The 16,317-nt window shown below is 33.9% G+C and overlaps 2 protein-coding genes across 2 annotated transcripts in view; one reads left to right on the top strand and one right to left on the bottom strand.

The window, feature by feature from the left end:
* LOC105345161 (uncharacterized) overlaps positions 1–16,317 on the top strand; it is a 116,003-nt gene that overhangs the window by 38,794 nt on the left and 60,892 nt on the right. The gene's annotated exons all lie outside the window — the stretch shown is intronic.
* Positions 3,314–8,079, bottom strand: LOC105320592 (epidermal growth factor receptor). Its single transcript, XM_011418590.4, has 6 exons — positions 7,917–8,079; positions 5,081–5,443; positions 4,629–4,760; positions 4,272–4,352; positions 3,744–3,862; positions 3,314–3,603 (listed from the first exon to the last, which is right to left on the bottom strand). Exons 1-6 carry the CDS (start codon positions 8,023–8,025, stop codon positions 3,511–3,513), a joined length of 897 nt encoding a protein of 298 aa, XP_011416892.3. The 5' UTR covers positions 8,026–8,079; the 3' UTR covers positions 3,314–3,510.

The raw sequence follows: 16,317 nt of genomic DNA, 5'->3' as shown, positions 1-16,317 counted from the left end.
TTAGCATTCATTTTTTTTTATTCTTTGCAAACATCTGCTTTAGCAAATTTGAAACAATCGTGTTCGAAAAAATTATCTCGATTGCTGCATGTGAACTAGAAAAGCTTTCCTCTACAAGGTCAATATACGAACATATTGCTTTACCATCATACTATATCCATGGTATGGCATTTGGAATCAAGAAGCCATATCAGTGATAGGTAATACTGCAATTCTTCTGGTGCATAATTTGTTGTTTTGTCCATTTTTACTTTTTTTTTGGGGGGGGGGGGGTAAATGTCATTTAACATGTGCACATGATATTCAAACTGAAAATAGACTTGATCAAACCTCAAGTATATATATCATTTATTCAACTTTAATGTTAGGTTTGAATTTTAGAATATCATTCAATGCCATGGGATTTTTTTAAAGGTCTAAGTTCATTGTCTCCAGCAACTGTCAGCAAGAAATTTGCGTTTGTCGTGGTTTGCGACGATGGCGCAAATTACCCGATGGTGTTTTGAGTAAATGAAGACGTTTAAGGAGGCTTAAAAAAAATTTAACCATCAGTATCTACCAAACATTTTAAGATATGAACTTTTGAGCTATAAAATATTATTTAATAGGAAAACAATCCATATACTATCATTTAGATTTATTGTCTGACCCAAGTTATTGCTTCCATCACTTTTTGATGATTTTTGACTTTCTATTTTTGGATGTGTATTGAAACCTGAAGCGGTAGAGGGGCCGTTTCAAAACAGATAATCTGGACATTTTTCATATTAGTGGATGAACGAAGTTTTAAAACAAAGGTATTTATGATTATCGAAATATCAAGGAGAAAGTGGTGGAAGCAAAAACTCGGGACAGAGTATAGGCATTTTTCTATATTTTTATAGAGAGCAGATAAATATAGTCTAAATATGACCACGACCTTTGAGTCCTCTTAAAGAGGGACACTCATTTTTACCTTACCTGTCTGGACTTCAAATCCGTGCCAATCATTTGTTCAAGGTAAGTATGCTTAGTCCCAAATGCTGCAAAATGTGCATGGCTATATGTACTCAACATACTGATACAAGCCTCAGTATGTTTATGCAGATGTCGTATGTAACAAATCCAAATATACAAATTGTCAAGTCAGTTATGTGCCAGGAAAGAGTTATCTGAAGACAAAGGCAAATAAAAATGATCTATAGCAATCCGGTATAGTGGCTTTTACCCCGGTCATCATTTTAAATGGGGGTAGGGGTGGGGTGGGATGTCACTTTTCATCGTTACATCGACCGTCATTAAGAAAAAAAATACCATAAAATACGGACAATTATACATTGAATTAAAACATTGTCTTGACATTTTGCCAAATAATATTACCGTATTTTGTTACAAATCTTTACATTTTTTTTTAATCCACAAAAATAAAACACCAACTTCTGTACCACGCTAAAAAATGATATACAATAAACTCGGCTAAACTCTAAAAGAATATGTTTTTGTATTTTTTTTCAACATGGTGCTACCTTGTTATTTTTAACACCCTTTGAGCACGATCGAAGGCTTGAATCCGATAAGACCGCGGAACATTAACTGGCAAGATTAATTGGAAATATACAGCGTACGTCAATTTCACTTGTTGCAGTCAAAACATTTGAAATGGGCGGGAACAAATTGACACGGACGTCTGAGAAAACATAGGATTGAAACTATACATGTAGTTATAGGAAATGTATTTTCAATCCACCTCAGCATTTCTAACTTGCTATATACATGTTAGTTAAAGCGATCGAAAATATTATATTTAGTATCAGCAAAGTGATTGAAAAAAAATTATTTCACCAATAAGTATATAATCAGCAAATACGAGAAGATCTCAATTCGGGAGAGATAATACGCAAGGCAAGGCATTGCCCAATGACTTCAGAGAATCAGTCGTCACAAGTCTGAAATCAAGTGGGGCCATAGTTGAAACGGGGTTTACTCACAGAGAAGAACTGTCATAGTTACCATTTATAGGATTAAATTATATCCAATAAGAAAATATATAAAATTTTTCATATAAGAAGTCATCGGACAATGCTTTGCCCTGCGTATAATATCTCCGAATTGATATCTTTTCACATTTGCTGATTATATACTTATTGATGAAATAAAATTAATGTTTTTCACCCGCTTTTCTGATACTAATTAAAATGTTTTTCGATCGCTTTAAATTATTTAGCAAGTTAGAAATGCTGATCGAGGTGGATTGAAAATACATTTCTTATAACTACAGTTTCAATCCAATGTTTTCTCAGACGTCCGTGTCAATTTGTTCCCGCCCATTTCAAATGTTTTGACTGTAACAAGTGAAACTGACGTAAGCTGTATATTTCCAATCTTGCCAGTTAATGTTCAGCGGTCTTAAAAGGTTTTACACTTATTAAAACAAATCGTACTTTAAAAACTCTCTAAAATTGCTTCGTGTAAACTGAGAAGAAATAAAATCAGTTAATGATATTTTAAAATAACAAATACAAACGCATTTCATTGAATGAATTTATAGAATAGACTTTATTTCTGTATGATCAATTTGCAAATCATTCAATAATAGCAACGCTTAAAATTGGATTGTCTATAAATTACATTGGACTCTGGACCATTTTTGTGAACCTAAATATATTTATTGCAAACATAATTTGTTCAAGGTAAGTATGCTTAGTCCCAAATGCTGCAAAATGTGCATGGCTATATGTACTCAACATACTGATACAAGCCTCAGTATGTTTATGCAGATGTCGTATGTAACAAATCCAAATATACAAATTGTCAAGTCAGTTATGTGCCAGGAAAGAGTTATCTGAAGACAAAGGCAAATAAAAATGATCTATAGCAATCCGGTATAGTGGCTTTTACCCCGGTCATCATTTTAAATGGGGGTAGGGGTGGGGTGGGATGTCACTTTTCATCGTTACATCGACCGTCATTAAGAAAAAAAATACCATAAAATACGGACAATTATACAATTGACTCTGGACCATTTTTGTGAACCTAAATATATATTGCAAACATAATCGATAGCTACTATCAAATGTATATTTCAATAAAAATACAGCATTGATATCAGATCTGATCATCATATAAATAATAATGTTTTATGAGATACCGTATAAAGAACTGCAATTATAAATACACATTGATTTAATAAATAGAAATATTTTACAAATATTTCGCAAATCATTTTTAAAATACACGCAAGTCAACTCCTTAGTTTTGACATATGTTGGACACTGTCTTGTCGACTCTATTCCTGATTTTGAAAATTATATAATCAATGTTTTTTCTGGTCAGACGAGGAATGTACAACATCGAAAATTAATCTCGCAAAAACACGCGTAAAAGAAACTAAAGGGTTTCATATTTAGCGAGGGATGTAAGTGCCTCTTTGCATGCATGGAAACTGAGTTTTGAGAAAGAAAACGTCCCGTTGCACATGAGTCTAATTTGGGACAGAGACATGTCCGAACTATTCCACTGCTGGACAATGTCTCAGTCCTCCAGGCAGTCCTGTCCATTACGCACGGACACTCCTCCCGGACAGCTAGATACGCATGCTTCACCAGCTTTGAAGTATTTACACATCTGAAGAAAAAAGACAACACATATCTTCAAAACGCCGAGTATGTCTAGTTCTTATGTAGTACTACACAAAAATGTGGAATGGTACCCGGTGTGTGCGAATGCCTGGATTATAAATTAATATAAAAAAAATTTTGACTTGCCAGACAATCGGAATTGCTTGGGCCCGTGCATCCTACGGCACATTCTGGATGGCAACAGCCGACTATTGTGCTGTCATAACAACGACCTGGGCACAGCTCGTCACATATTGGGAAGTGAACTAAAGAAAATATCAGGAGAATAGAGTAATTAATAAACTTGTAGTATATGACAAATCAAACTGTCTGTTAATAATATTTTACATAGTTAATAGCTTTTTGATATAGGGAACACCGAGAGTTTTTTATCAGAATAACCTTATTTTATAATTGGTTTTATCGCCTAGTTCCCTAGGAACAAAGTGGATGTCGTTTTTATTTTCTCTTTTCATTTAGTGAAGAGGAAAAACAAATTAAATCATGGCTGAATATTGGCATCGTTAAGAAAATATTTACTCATTAAATGTATCTTTAGCAAACATTATGAGAATTTCAAGAATATGATGCTTTCAGCTTCCATACAACTTTAAGCGGTAATCAAGCTGTATGCACGTACTTACACACCAGAGGCACATGCACACATACACGTACCAATTTGACACATCTTGGGTCCTCGCCCCCAGCAAAAGCGTTGATTTCCGTTTTCACAGGCAGGATCACATACTTCAAGACCTGAACGAAAATTGCATCACATCAATGTATTCTTATGATATAAATTCAAACCAACAACAACTTAAAGACAAACTATTCAATGGTTGCATTGTACTTTTTTTGTTAAAATGGCGGTCGTTGATACTTCAACAAATTTGATGATAGAGTTTGATAAAATTTCTGAGGCAATTACTAGAATGGAGACAGTATCGGCATTTAATTTCTTCTTTTTTTTGGAAGTTTTGATAATGTACTGATTACAACTGTCTGTGGAATGTTTCAAACCAATTCACTTACTTGTCGTGTTATAAGCACTGTCACCGTACGTGACCGGGTTGGTTACTCCTGGAACGATGACGTTCCATGCAATAGTGTTGACAAAGTTCAGCAGCGGATTCTGCATGAAAAGAACTCGCCCTCTTGAAATCTCTGTAAGTCAAATATGAAAACGAACTTCAACTTTGAGGCTTTTTTTTAAAAATTCATCTTTCGGAGAAAGAGTTAGAAAGGTTTATCCTCAAATGCCTATGCAAGACTAACCAATACTGAGCAAACATCGTTTGAATACCGGAACCACAATCATATATCCGTGGGGTGAATGTCATTTACATATAGACCAATTTTTACTACATATGGTATCTCAAAGTTCTTGAATAAAATGCTAAATACCACAATTGAGTATGAAAGACAATTTGACGTTTTCGAACACCTTTTCCCTTCATTCCCCCTTTTAACTAGGCCTCAACTACCTTTGAGGGATGGGAGTTGAAGTTCCCTCAGTCCCCGGTTTTTGTTTTCCCCTGCGGCGTCTGTGAAAGCCACCACGAGGCCATAGTCCTCTCCCATGATGTTAAACATGTTGTCTGCTCGAATCAATTTCAGGTTGGTGAGAGGAATGGACTCGAGGTCCAGCAAACCGAGCAGGACGTATCCTGTCACCACCTCGATCGTAGACAGGAACGAGAGGTCGTACGAGATTTGGTCCGACTGGAGGTTGGTGATCTCTAGATTTCCCTCCACGTGCTTACATCCTCGGTATCGTCTTAAAAGAGATTCGTAGTGAAATTCGGGAGTCCCAGAATAGCCAAAGCCGACGTGGGTGCCATAGCATTCTACAACACCAAATAATTTATATAATGTAGCTTGCGCAAATAAATTTTCACAGCTCTTATATCACAAAAGCATCATTGTTTTGTTGTGAACAATATTGCGTTTGTTTTTATTTTAGTGGCTTTTAACTACATCTAGGCACAGGAAGATACTAGCAGGATAATTTTATAGTTACACTCGACACGTCATACACATGTAAATCGAATTTCAACTGAATGCATACATTCTTCACAGAATATACATCATTTTAAAGTAAATATTTGTGTAGTTTGCCTGTATCATTTTCTTATTTATCATCCAATTAACGCCTGTAAGTACATGTATCAAACATAAAAATCCGCCGGTGCTTGAATTCACGACCAATGGAACCCACTCTCCTAGCAGTGAGCGGCCACCTCGCCAACAACTCGGCCATCTAGCCATCCGCATTAATTAATATCTGTAATGATCCTGTCATTTTTAACAAGATATTATGACATTATTTTCAGTATTGGAGCGTCGTATCGAGGTATAATCTAAAGACATATGAAGACAATACTGAAAAAATACTGCACAATATTTTGACGGGACCCTCATTAAGTTTTCCGGTTTGTCGTTCGTCTTTTCTCTTCAACAGCCATGCATCGTATGCATTTTTTTTTCGATGTTCATATATTTGATGATAATGCATGTATTTTTTACTCATTTAATATTTGCCACAGGGCTTCTACATAAATATATGGAATCTAATCTCTAATACAATTAAAAATAACAATTTAAAAGTGCAGCAAATAATAATACCACGAAAAAATAAATTTATTAATACCGGTAACCTAAGGTGCCCGTGCCAAAGTTATTAATTTAGCGAATTCATTTTTCTATATATATATATATATTTAGATGGCGTAGAGTTTTAATTACATGTACAGTTATATCTGTCTAGATTATTTCACCCCTTTTAGGTCTAAAAATGGAAACGTTTGACAAAAAACTGACTGAAACTGATAAAATATGAAACCCAATCCGGCGCTAACACACATCGATTATTGTCTACATCATACAACCATAACCCACTGTGTTTTATCATAGAATTCTTGTCTGAAGGTGTTTTCATGTACATGTATTGATACAACACATGCAGAGCCTGTCCTTCTCCTCACTTCCTTCACTTTTGTTATTATATTTAATTTCATTCGTTCATTATAGTTAAAGCTTCTTTGATGTGTGTATAAAAGATTGTTTCATCTTCTTCCTTCTGCATAGTCACCTGCCAATAACTGTAATGAAGTTCATACTCAAAGGAATATGAAACAAACATCATCATGCTTTCAGTTTGTTGAACTTTGTCAACAAACACCGTTTTGTTTTGTTTTTTTCATTGAGCAACGATAAGATTGCTTTATAAACTTATCATCTATTCAATCATTCGCGTTAATCAGGATATAAGAAAACGGAAAATGGATTATTCACAACAAAAAGGTACAAAAGATGATGGATAATGGCATACAATATTATATTAATAATGGTTAACAGAAAAGTCATATAGGCGGGGTTTACATACATGTAATTCATTGACAATTTAGCACTGATAATAGGAACTGATTAATGTTATAGTAATATTTAATCCCGATTACTGTAGCTTTCAATACTCAAAGATGGAATTCCACATCAAAATATAACATAAACATAAACATAAGATATAAAATTCCATTCTTCTAAGAACAAATCTACAATCATAATTACTTGGTATGAATTGATTTGATTTTTTTTTAACTTTAATTAATTAATCACATCTTATTCTTTTAATAAAAAAATTATCTTTTGTTGATAACTTTGAAATCTGGATAAAATCTTCAATCAAAATATGTAGCTCGTTTATAGAAGGAAATATAATACAATCATATTTTGATATTTATTTAAAAAGAAATGAAAAAAACTTAAGAATAAGAATTACTTCTGATTTTCAAAACTAAATTACACCCGAATGAAATTAAAACGATTCCAGCTAGGATAGTATGAAAAAAAACCTGGCCTGTAAGCTACATTTGTTTACTAAGCTTAGTTGTAATATTGTTAAAATATGTATAATAACTAAACTTACATATCAAATTGATCCCACATTAACGATATAATCCTACAGTTTTCTTAACCTCAATAATAGATTATATTTTTAAACAGCGAATTAACCCTCCCCCACCGCTTCCCGTCTAAGTAACCATTGTCAGGCCACACGGATAGTTTAAATTCTCTACATTACTCGATGTGTAACTTAATACTCAAACTTCAGGTTGTTCGCACTATCAAAACCTCGAATACGATCCCACCCTCAAGAACAAAGAAGATGTAAAAAAAAACCCTTGTACATTACCTCCACCAAAAAAAAAAAAAAACAGATCTAAATATAGCCTAGTTTTGCACCCATTTCCCCCATCTTTCAAACAACAATTTACAATAAAAGTTGGGAGTTTCAAGTTTCTGTCGTGTAACCAAACTTACCGTCCCCTTGTCCAAACACCGATTGTTCTACTACACTGATAATCTCCACCCCCAACACACTGGACACAAACAATAAAACCACCGAAACAAACTTAACGAGGAACTCCATCCTCGCTCAACAATATAAGAAGTTGGTGCTCAAGAGGGGGAAAATAATACCACGTGACCCTTAAATATTTCAACCTCTCTGACGCACTCGCTTATCGTTTGAGCGAATCCAGTATGACTTGTACATCTGTTTCATAATAAATGGTGGTTTGTTTTTAATGAAGACTATACTGGTAAATAAATAGCTACAGTCGTATCAAGACTGGTGGATTCCTCTTCATAGTGACTTATTATATAGAGAGTGTATTATAAACTTAAAAGTTATAAAGGGCATATATATATTTGACAAATAAATATAGTAATATAAACTAAATTATTATCATAATTCTTTATAATGTATTTTAAAAGTAAAATATTGCTCAGAACCATACATTGATAACTTTTCAACTGCAAGTAATCATGATTTACACAGAACAGTAAATTATATGATATATGAATGCATCACCGTTGAACAATTTAATAGATTTGCCAAACTGCTATAGTCTGTCCAAAGTTATTTTGATGATTTTTAATAAGAATACACATACCTGTGAAAGAAATACAGTTGGAATCGATGAAAGGGAATATATCCAAGATATCTTCATTGAACAATTATCATTATTTACTCATAAAAGTTCACAGGAACGAAAACAAATTTCTTACGGAGATATATAATGGGAAATGTATACATCTTTTCTCCATTCGGAAGCACTCGGGATACCTCGCGCAATTTTTCAACGTTATCATCCGGGCTTATTAATGGCTGATGCAATGCAAAATCCCCGTAGACTTTCAATTTTGGGATGTGTATTGAAACCTGAAGCGGTAGAGGGGGCGTTTCAAAACAGATAATCTGGACATTTTTCATATTAGTGGATGAACGTAGTTTGAGCACAAAGGTATTTATGATAATCGAAATATCAAGCAAAAAGTCGTGGAAGCAAAAACTCGGAGCAGAGTATAAACGTAAATATCATTGCACAGGTTAAAAAGTATAAGTAAGAATAAAAATTACATGTACAACTGAACAAAGTTAATACAAAATGTACCAATATGAACATATGCCTGTATATATACATGTATTGAATCATAAAAAATCTTAAACATAGATACACATTACACACAGCAATTACCGGCGACTACATGTGCAAACATGTACAATGCATTTTATGATTTACAATCAGAATTAGTACCATTGTATTTCATGGTATATGGAAGTGTAGAAATATATATGGAGAAGTGAAAGCTATATTTACACATATGTACAGTGTACCAGCATTTTGACAACCTAATTACTATAACACAATACACCAAGGGATGATGCCTTATGAACAGTCTGGAAATGTTTCCAGAATAAGCAAACTGTCGGTCTTGTACTATAAATAAGTAATAAAGACAGCTATGGAAGGAGTCTTATCTGGTTTTCGACTTGTCAAAAGTAAAGGACTATGTGCGGTATGGTCAAATATCTGCCCCCGATTTCAATCAATTTTTAAATAGTGTCGTAGAAAAATAAAATCGTCACAAATCATTGTATAGAGGATGCCTATAACTTAAATCTTGATTTTGGTCATCATTGCTCATTCGCTGTTTATCTATGACGTCACCTAAATGACCTAATTCCCGCATATTTGCAAATAAATGAAAATATTCTCATTTTTGCACTATATTTTTCATTCGGAATTATAGAGCGCAGGTCTGCTCAAGTGCGATTTTAACATATGTTTTTCTTCAGATAGTTATACACATTATACTAAGAAATGGTACTTGAGCAATCCTGCGCTCGATGTTACCCAGCCGAAAAACCATCGGAAAACACCCATATTTTGCTACAAAACATCAATTTATCAAAATAATGCAATCTTCGTGACGTCATTTCTACATTATGACGTCACTGTAGTGATAACCTTTTACACCTTTATTTCCAATATGAGTTTAACTATCTTTCACCTTATTTTTAAAGTTCTTTCTAAAACTTTGATTTTGGGGGCAAAAAATGCATAAAACCGCACATAGTCCTTTGTTTAAAAATGATGTTCATGAAATCAATATGAAACGAAATTAAAATGTCATTTTTATTTATTTCTTACTCCTTTACAACTTAGCATAGAAATAATTTCCAATGTTTAGAATCTAACATGGACTATATTTTGGAACAGTAGGGTAACCGAAACTCAACAATCTTACTTTAAAACACTATATAGTTACATCACTATATGATATAATATACATGTAGATCTTGATTTATTTGCTAAATTATAACTAATGATGATTTGTTCATCTGCATCACTTATGATTCATATTATTTATATAATAATTTCTCTCTTCTTCCTCTCATTCAATAAACGATCGTCAATGTCTTAACACCGCCTTCTACGATTTGACTGGGCATAGGTCAGTCTAAACTGTTTTAAAGTTAACCCATATTAAAAAAACTTGTTTATACTAGATGTCTAGCTTCATTGATAACTGTCGAACTATAAAGATCATTCATTGCTTCGAGAAATTATCAACTGACAACATACTGTGACAGTCGAATATCTTTATAACTTTTGGGAGAGGGTGTGTTCGAATAATGGCGTCCGTTTTTCTTACAACTGCTTCGCGACTTTGGTAAACCATGAATTTAATTAATTTCTACTTCTCTAAATAATACGATTATTTTGGAAAATATGTAAAATCCTACAGATAACGTCCAAAAATGCGTTTTATTCACGTCCTTGTTTAGTCAATAGCGCTGGAACCGACATCGTTTGGAAAATAAACTTACGGAAGGAGAAAGGTAACATTTTTTGATTAGGTCAAACAATGCAGTTTTGCATTATACACTCACATACACATTATTTCAAATTTAAGAAATACTATGTAATATATACAGGGTTATTTTCGTCCGTGTTATTTTCGCCCTTCTTCACTTGCAAAGGTTTTCGCCCTGTCTTGAATTCGCCCAGACATTTTGCTTTTTGAAGAGAGATAATTTATGACATTGGAATTCGCCCAGTCTTAAATTCGCGCGCTGACAACGGGGGCGAAAGGGGTAAAATTAAAACGGAGGCGAATATTTTTCCATTTTACAGTATGTCAGACATGTACATTTGTATCTCTCGGTCTCTAATAGCGCGAGATCTGAGTGGCATTTGTAATCCCTATAGTCCTTAGAAAAGGCTCAGCTAAAATCACAAACATGGCTCAAGTGATGGTTACAAGTTGCTAACTTCTACGATCCATATCTGATCCTATTAACAGGTCTATCGACTTATTCTAATCCAAAAGTAATAAGGAAATTTTAATATTATCAACTTGTTCCACCGGTCCAATCCAAAAATATATTTGCAACAAAACTAGTGTATACATGCATTCCAAGCATCAAGATTTTAGCATAAAATTTTCAAATTCTTTATCCCCCCGATCTTTCACAAAGGGAATCACCTCCGAAAAAAATATGCATGTATATGTTTTACGGTGCTACCGTTGTGGCGAGCGCTGCAAGAATTACTTATTCATTGCATCATTGTCAACATAGTGTGAATTTGAGTTGAGAGAGAGAGAGAGAGAGAGAGAGAGAGAGAGAGAGAGAGAGAGAGAGAGAGAGAGAGAGAGAGAGGGAGGGAGAGAGATTACAAAATACACATAGACTTGCTTCCACCTAAAACCGTTCTTTACTTTTGGAGAGAATTGCCATAATCAGTCTGTAAAACCTAATTTGTTTTTTAATTTGGTCAAAATTGTTGACGATAAATACAGGTTTTTTTTTTGGACATTATCTGAATTTCATTTTTTTCCCAGGTTCATAAAATGTCTTGGGTCTCAACAAAGCTTTTGCGTTACAAAGAACGTGTATTCAAACTTCAATGTACCGTTAGTTACGAGTTATAGCCATTTTTGGCATAGCATTACGGGAGAAAACATTAGAGAGCATTATAGGACGTAGACAAAAAATTTTTCTTGATGAATCTGTAGGTTTAGCTCGTCCTTTTTCCCGCACGCAGAGGTTCTTAGAGCTCGCTCCGCCCGCTACTATACAGAAAACCCATGGCCACAGATAAACTGTAAATATCTACCTGTGTAAAAGATGTTCTCTTTCAAATTAAACACTCTACTGGCGCGAACATAACATGAATTACATTTGATTAAATCTGCAAAAACATGATGTTAACAAGTTTTGTAATATTATCGATAACAAATGATATCCAATTGCACCTTCTCAGTTCAGTAAGGTTTTATAGAAACAAATGATATTCAATTGCATCTTTTCAGTTCAATAAGGTTTTTAGTATAGTCTTATAATAGTTTGACAGTGGGAGAGGAAATCTAAGCAAATATCACACTGTTTATCAAACTGATTGGATTTGACACCAGTAATAGGACTTAAAGATAATCACAAAGCTTTCAAAGACAACCGCTAATCTGGGTGAGGTCGGAAGACGTAATTTTGTGCGTCATCAATTCTTCTCCTAAATTTTCAACAACAACAAAAAATAACCTGTTTGTACATTCTTTTAAAAGATTTAAGAAGTTTAACATCTGAATTTTGAGCTGAGTGTTAAAATCAAAACCTTCAAATGCACAGCTATAAGCTTGAGAATTACCTTGGTGTTAAAACCAAAAGTACAAAAAACAAAAATCAAAGAACAAAAACAAAATATTTGTCACACACTGTATTTAAGCAATAATTGTAAAATATTGACTGTGTTTTGACAATTTACAGCGCAGCTGACATGTTTAAAAAATCTAAACATTCTGTTGACAAGCTTAGATGTTTGACAAAAATAAATTAACACTATAGCTTTAAAATCTGGCATCAACTAACCTTGCCCAATTGACCTGTTCTTACCTAAACATTTGGTCTTGTCTCTGAAATTGTTTTGCTGAGCTATTTATATTTTCTCCATATTTGATATAATCTCTGCAACCTTGTATGTTATGAAACTATTTACATGTAATGTGATGATCAGTTTATGTACTATTGCCCAGATTCCCCCCCCCCCCCCCCCACTTTTGCATAAAATAGTTTTATAATAATGAATACCTTAATATACAACTACGTTCGTTTTTAAAAATGAAAAAAAAATTCCCAAATTGATATTCTGTCTTGATGGACAGGCTAGAAGACAAAGCTTAGATCCACTGAATCCAGAAAGTTTTTGTTGTAAACGATATGATTGTACCACGACTATAATGATGAAATTGTGCAATTCCGAATTGATGTTAGTTTCTTACCATTATGAATCTGTTTTCAGTGTTGAACATTTTTCAGATAAGAAGGGAGATGTCAAGGAGAAAATTTTGACTTATTTCTACTTATAAACTGAACTGGCTCTTAACGCCTTTTTAAATTGTATTTTAATAAATATGAATATCTATCTATATCTTAGTACACTGTGGTGTATAAACCAAATAAAAGTTAAATCCCACCCCCCAAAAAATAATAAAAAACGGGCTTAAACAATGTTGATTAACTGGTCAGGTAATGAAGTAATCTTCAGTTTTTGTTCATTTTATAAAACTCTTTCTTATTATTTTTCTCGTATATCTGCTACCTCTGTTATATATAACGGTGTAACAAGATCATCATTTGAAAAGAAGGATTACAGTGCATCAGTTGACAAATATTGGATATTGCGTACATACATATATTTTAACGCGTGTTGCTTCGTGAGACATTAATCCATATATGAATATAAGTATAGCACTGCCAATACTATCGTTAGAATCTTTATACCGTACACGGGGTGTGGTGAAGGTTCCTTCTACTCCGCTGAATATCATGGAGACGGTAGACGCAATGCATCTAGCTATTGGGGTTCCCCTTGTCATCATAAATGCCCTGGCCTTTTTCATACTAAAGAGGAGCACTCTGCTCCCTTTCCAAATCCAGTTGCTTTCGATGAACCTGTGTTTAGCCGATTTTCTTTCCAGTGTTCACATCATGATGCCAAACTCGGTGTTTGGATCCAAAGGAACCAAGAGTTTTCTGGTACATCTGTTCACCCAAGTTTCGTTCCTCATCATCACGGCCTTTAATTTGGACCGGTTCCTGGCTTTCCAACAGCCGATGGACTACTACAATATTCTTTCTAAACGCCTGGTCTATATTGTTTGCATGGTGCTCTGGATCTTTGCTGTAGTACTGAGCTACATCCGGGATTGTCTGATGTCGTCTGATCGTGTTTGTAATCGGTATTCCCAGATGGAGATAACTAATCCAGTTAATTACATATTTTTCTTCATATTTCTCTTAAACTTGCTCATGATTGGGTACAACTTATATTTCATCCGGTTTAAATTAGGGCCTGTGGATTTCTACAAGACAAGAAGTGCAACCAACACGTTTAGAAAAGTATCTGTGATGTCAGGGACTTTTTTGGTGGGCTATTTGCCAATGATCGTCTGGAGCTTTTGTCATAACTACATTGTCGATACGCCTGCAGATACAGCGTTTAGGTTTGCCGTGGGACTCGGACAGTATGCTAACTATCTAATGGACCCTATTTGGTATGTATTGAGATTTCGAGAATGCAGATACCAACTGAAACTTCTGCTTTACACGTGCAAGAAAGACAAACAAGAGGATAGCATGCGCTCCAGAACAGAGCATTTTGCAACATTCTCAATCGAAAAATACATGAGATAAGTTTACTGTATATCTGAAATATTGCATAAAATTTACAATTTCATACAGCACAATGACTCTGTGTAATGAACAAAAATCTTCATTTTCTTTTTCACGTGGATTGAAGAGCCTGGGTGTTTTGCTTCCGGGTTTAATAACAATAATAACAATCTTACGATGAAATCAATTTGCAGTAAAATTCCAATTTCCGAAGAAGGGAAATTATTGTTTATAGGTGATAAATATGTACGCATAATGGTTTGTTGTGTAACTGATACCATGACTTACGGCTCTGTGAAAGATAATCTGAGATTAATTTTATAGATTGGTGTTCTGTTGGTATACTATTATATCTAGTTTGTTCGAGATGACACTTTAGTTTTGTTTACAAATCATAACCTTTGATCTGATGTTACAGTAGATTTATTTAAGGAATAAAGAATCATTCTTTGAGTATTACTAGTATGGGGTGATAATTTCGGTTGGGGCGTGATCAAATTCAATAAAGTTCAAAGGGCTTTATGATAGATTTGACCACGCTCCGACCGAAATTATCATCTCATAATATTCAAAGAATTATTCCTTATTACTTATATTTATATTATTTCCAATTTGTAAACTTTAAAACAACACTTTTTAAAAACTACTATTTTTTATGTAGCACATGCTGTGTATTACTATACACGGAGCGCCAATACCGCGGTATTTCGGTTACGCTGTAAGACACACCCATTTTATGTCATGTTTAATGAAGTTATTAGGTTTCGGGGTTAAAAATTGTTCAAATGTTATCACAGACAAAGACATTTGAAAATGTAAATATTTTCAATAAAATGCTCCCATAAGTTCACAAATTATATGGTACCGAAATTGTGAAACGTTGAACTCAATAATTTGATCAACCATCAATCAATCGACGTATTTTTTCCAGTAATTGTGTTATTATAAAGAATGACTGTCAAGGTTTTTGTTTATTCCATTTATGAAAGCAATACATAGATTATTTAAATCGTCAACCCCAAATCAAGATAAAGCTCGTAATATATAGTTTCTTATCCCTAAAGAAAAGCGACATTCAAATGTAACCTTATTTACAGAAGCTGGAATTATTTAAGCATTGATCATGAATCATTATTTTTTTAAAGATGTGGTCTCATAACTGCAGCGGTGTGTGCATACAAATTGAATAACGCGCGCTAGCGCGTTATGATAATTTGTTTGCACACACCGTTGCAGTTATGAGACCACATCTTTCAAAAAATAATGATTCAATGCTTCTATTTACGTTTTTAAACATTTATTTCCTTCCCGCAAATATGCTTTGTTTTTAAAAAGCTCTGACTTATTGAACGAGTAATGCGAAATTAATGGAAGAGCCATTGGAGCAGCCGAATTATGCTGACAAAAATAGTGCACAGCGTTTTAAATTCTAATAACACAATCTCATTTTTCTTTCTATGATTTAATGAATTTACTTTTGGTACACTAAGAAATTAATCTATTGAATTCATTTAACCGTCAAAATATATTTACATCAATTAAATATTAATCAGCGTAAGTATAATATCAGGTCGTGATCCGGTTTGAAGTCGCGAGAAGAGTCAGTTGATGTTCCTCGAGAAATACTGAAGGAATACTGAATGTATTCATACGCACCAGATTTGGTGATTGTGTCTTCTGTGTTATGCGTAAATATCACTC

The sequence above is a fragment of the Magallana gigas genome, chromosome 2 (assembly GCF_963853765.1).
Source record: "Magallana gigas chromosome 2, xbMagGiga1.1, whole genome shotgun sequence".
Classification (NCBI taxonomy): domain Eukaryota; kingdom Metazoa; phylum Mollusca; class Bivalvia; order Ostreida; family Ostreidae; genus Magallana; species Magallana gigas.
The sequence above is the reverse complement of the archived record's forward strand: the minus strand, read 5'-3'. Positions and strand labels throughout refer to the sequence as shown.

What these genes read in the sequence shown, in the direction of transcription:
- LOC105320592 (XM_011418590.4), bottom strand. Translation starts at nt 8,025, where the DNA reads ATGGAGTTCCTCGTTAAGTTTGTTTCGGTGGTTTTATTGTTTGTGTCC. An exon ending in TCAACTCCCATCCCTCAAAG is followed by an intron (nt 4,761 to 5,080) that starts GTAGTTGAGGCC and finishes TTTGACTTACAG; the next exon opens with AGATTTCAAGAGGGCGAGTT. An exon ending in CAGTGCTTATAACACGACAA is followed by an intron (nt 4,353 to 4,628) that starts GTAAGTGAATTG and finishes ATTTTCGTTCAG; the next exon opens with GTCTTGAAGTATGTGATCCT.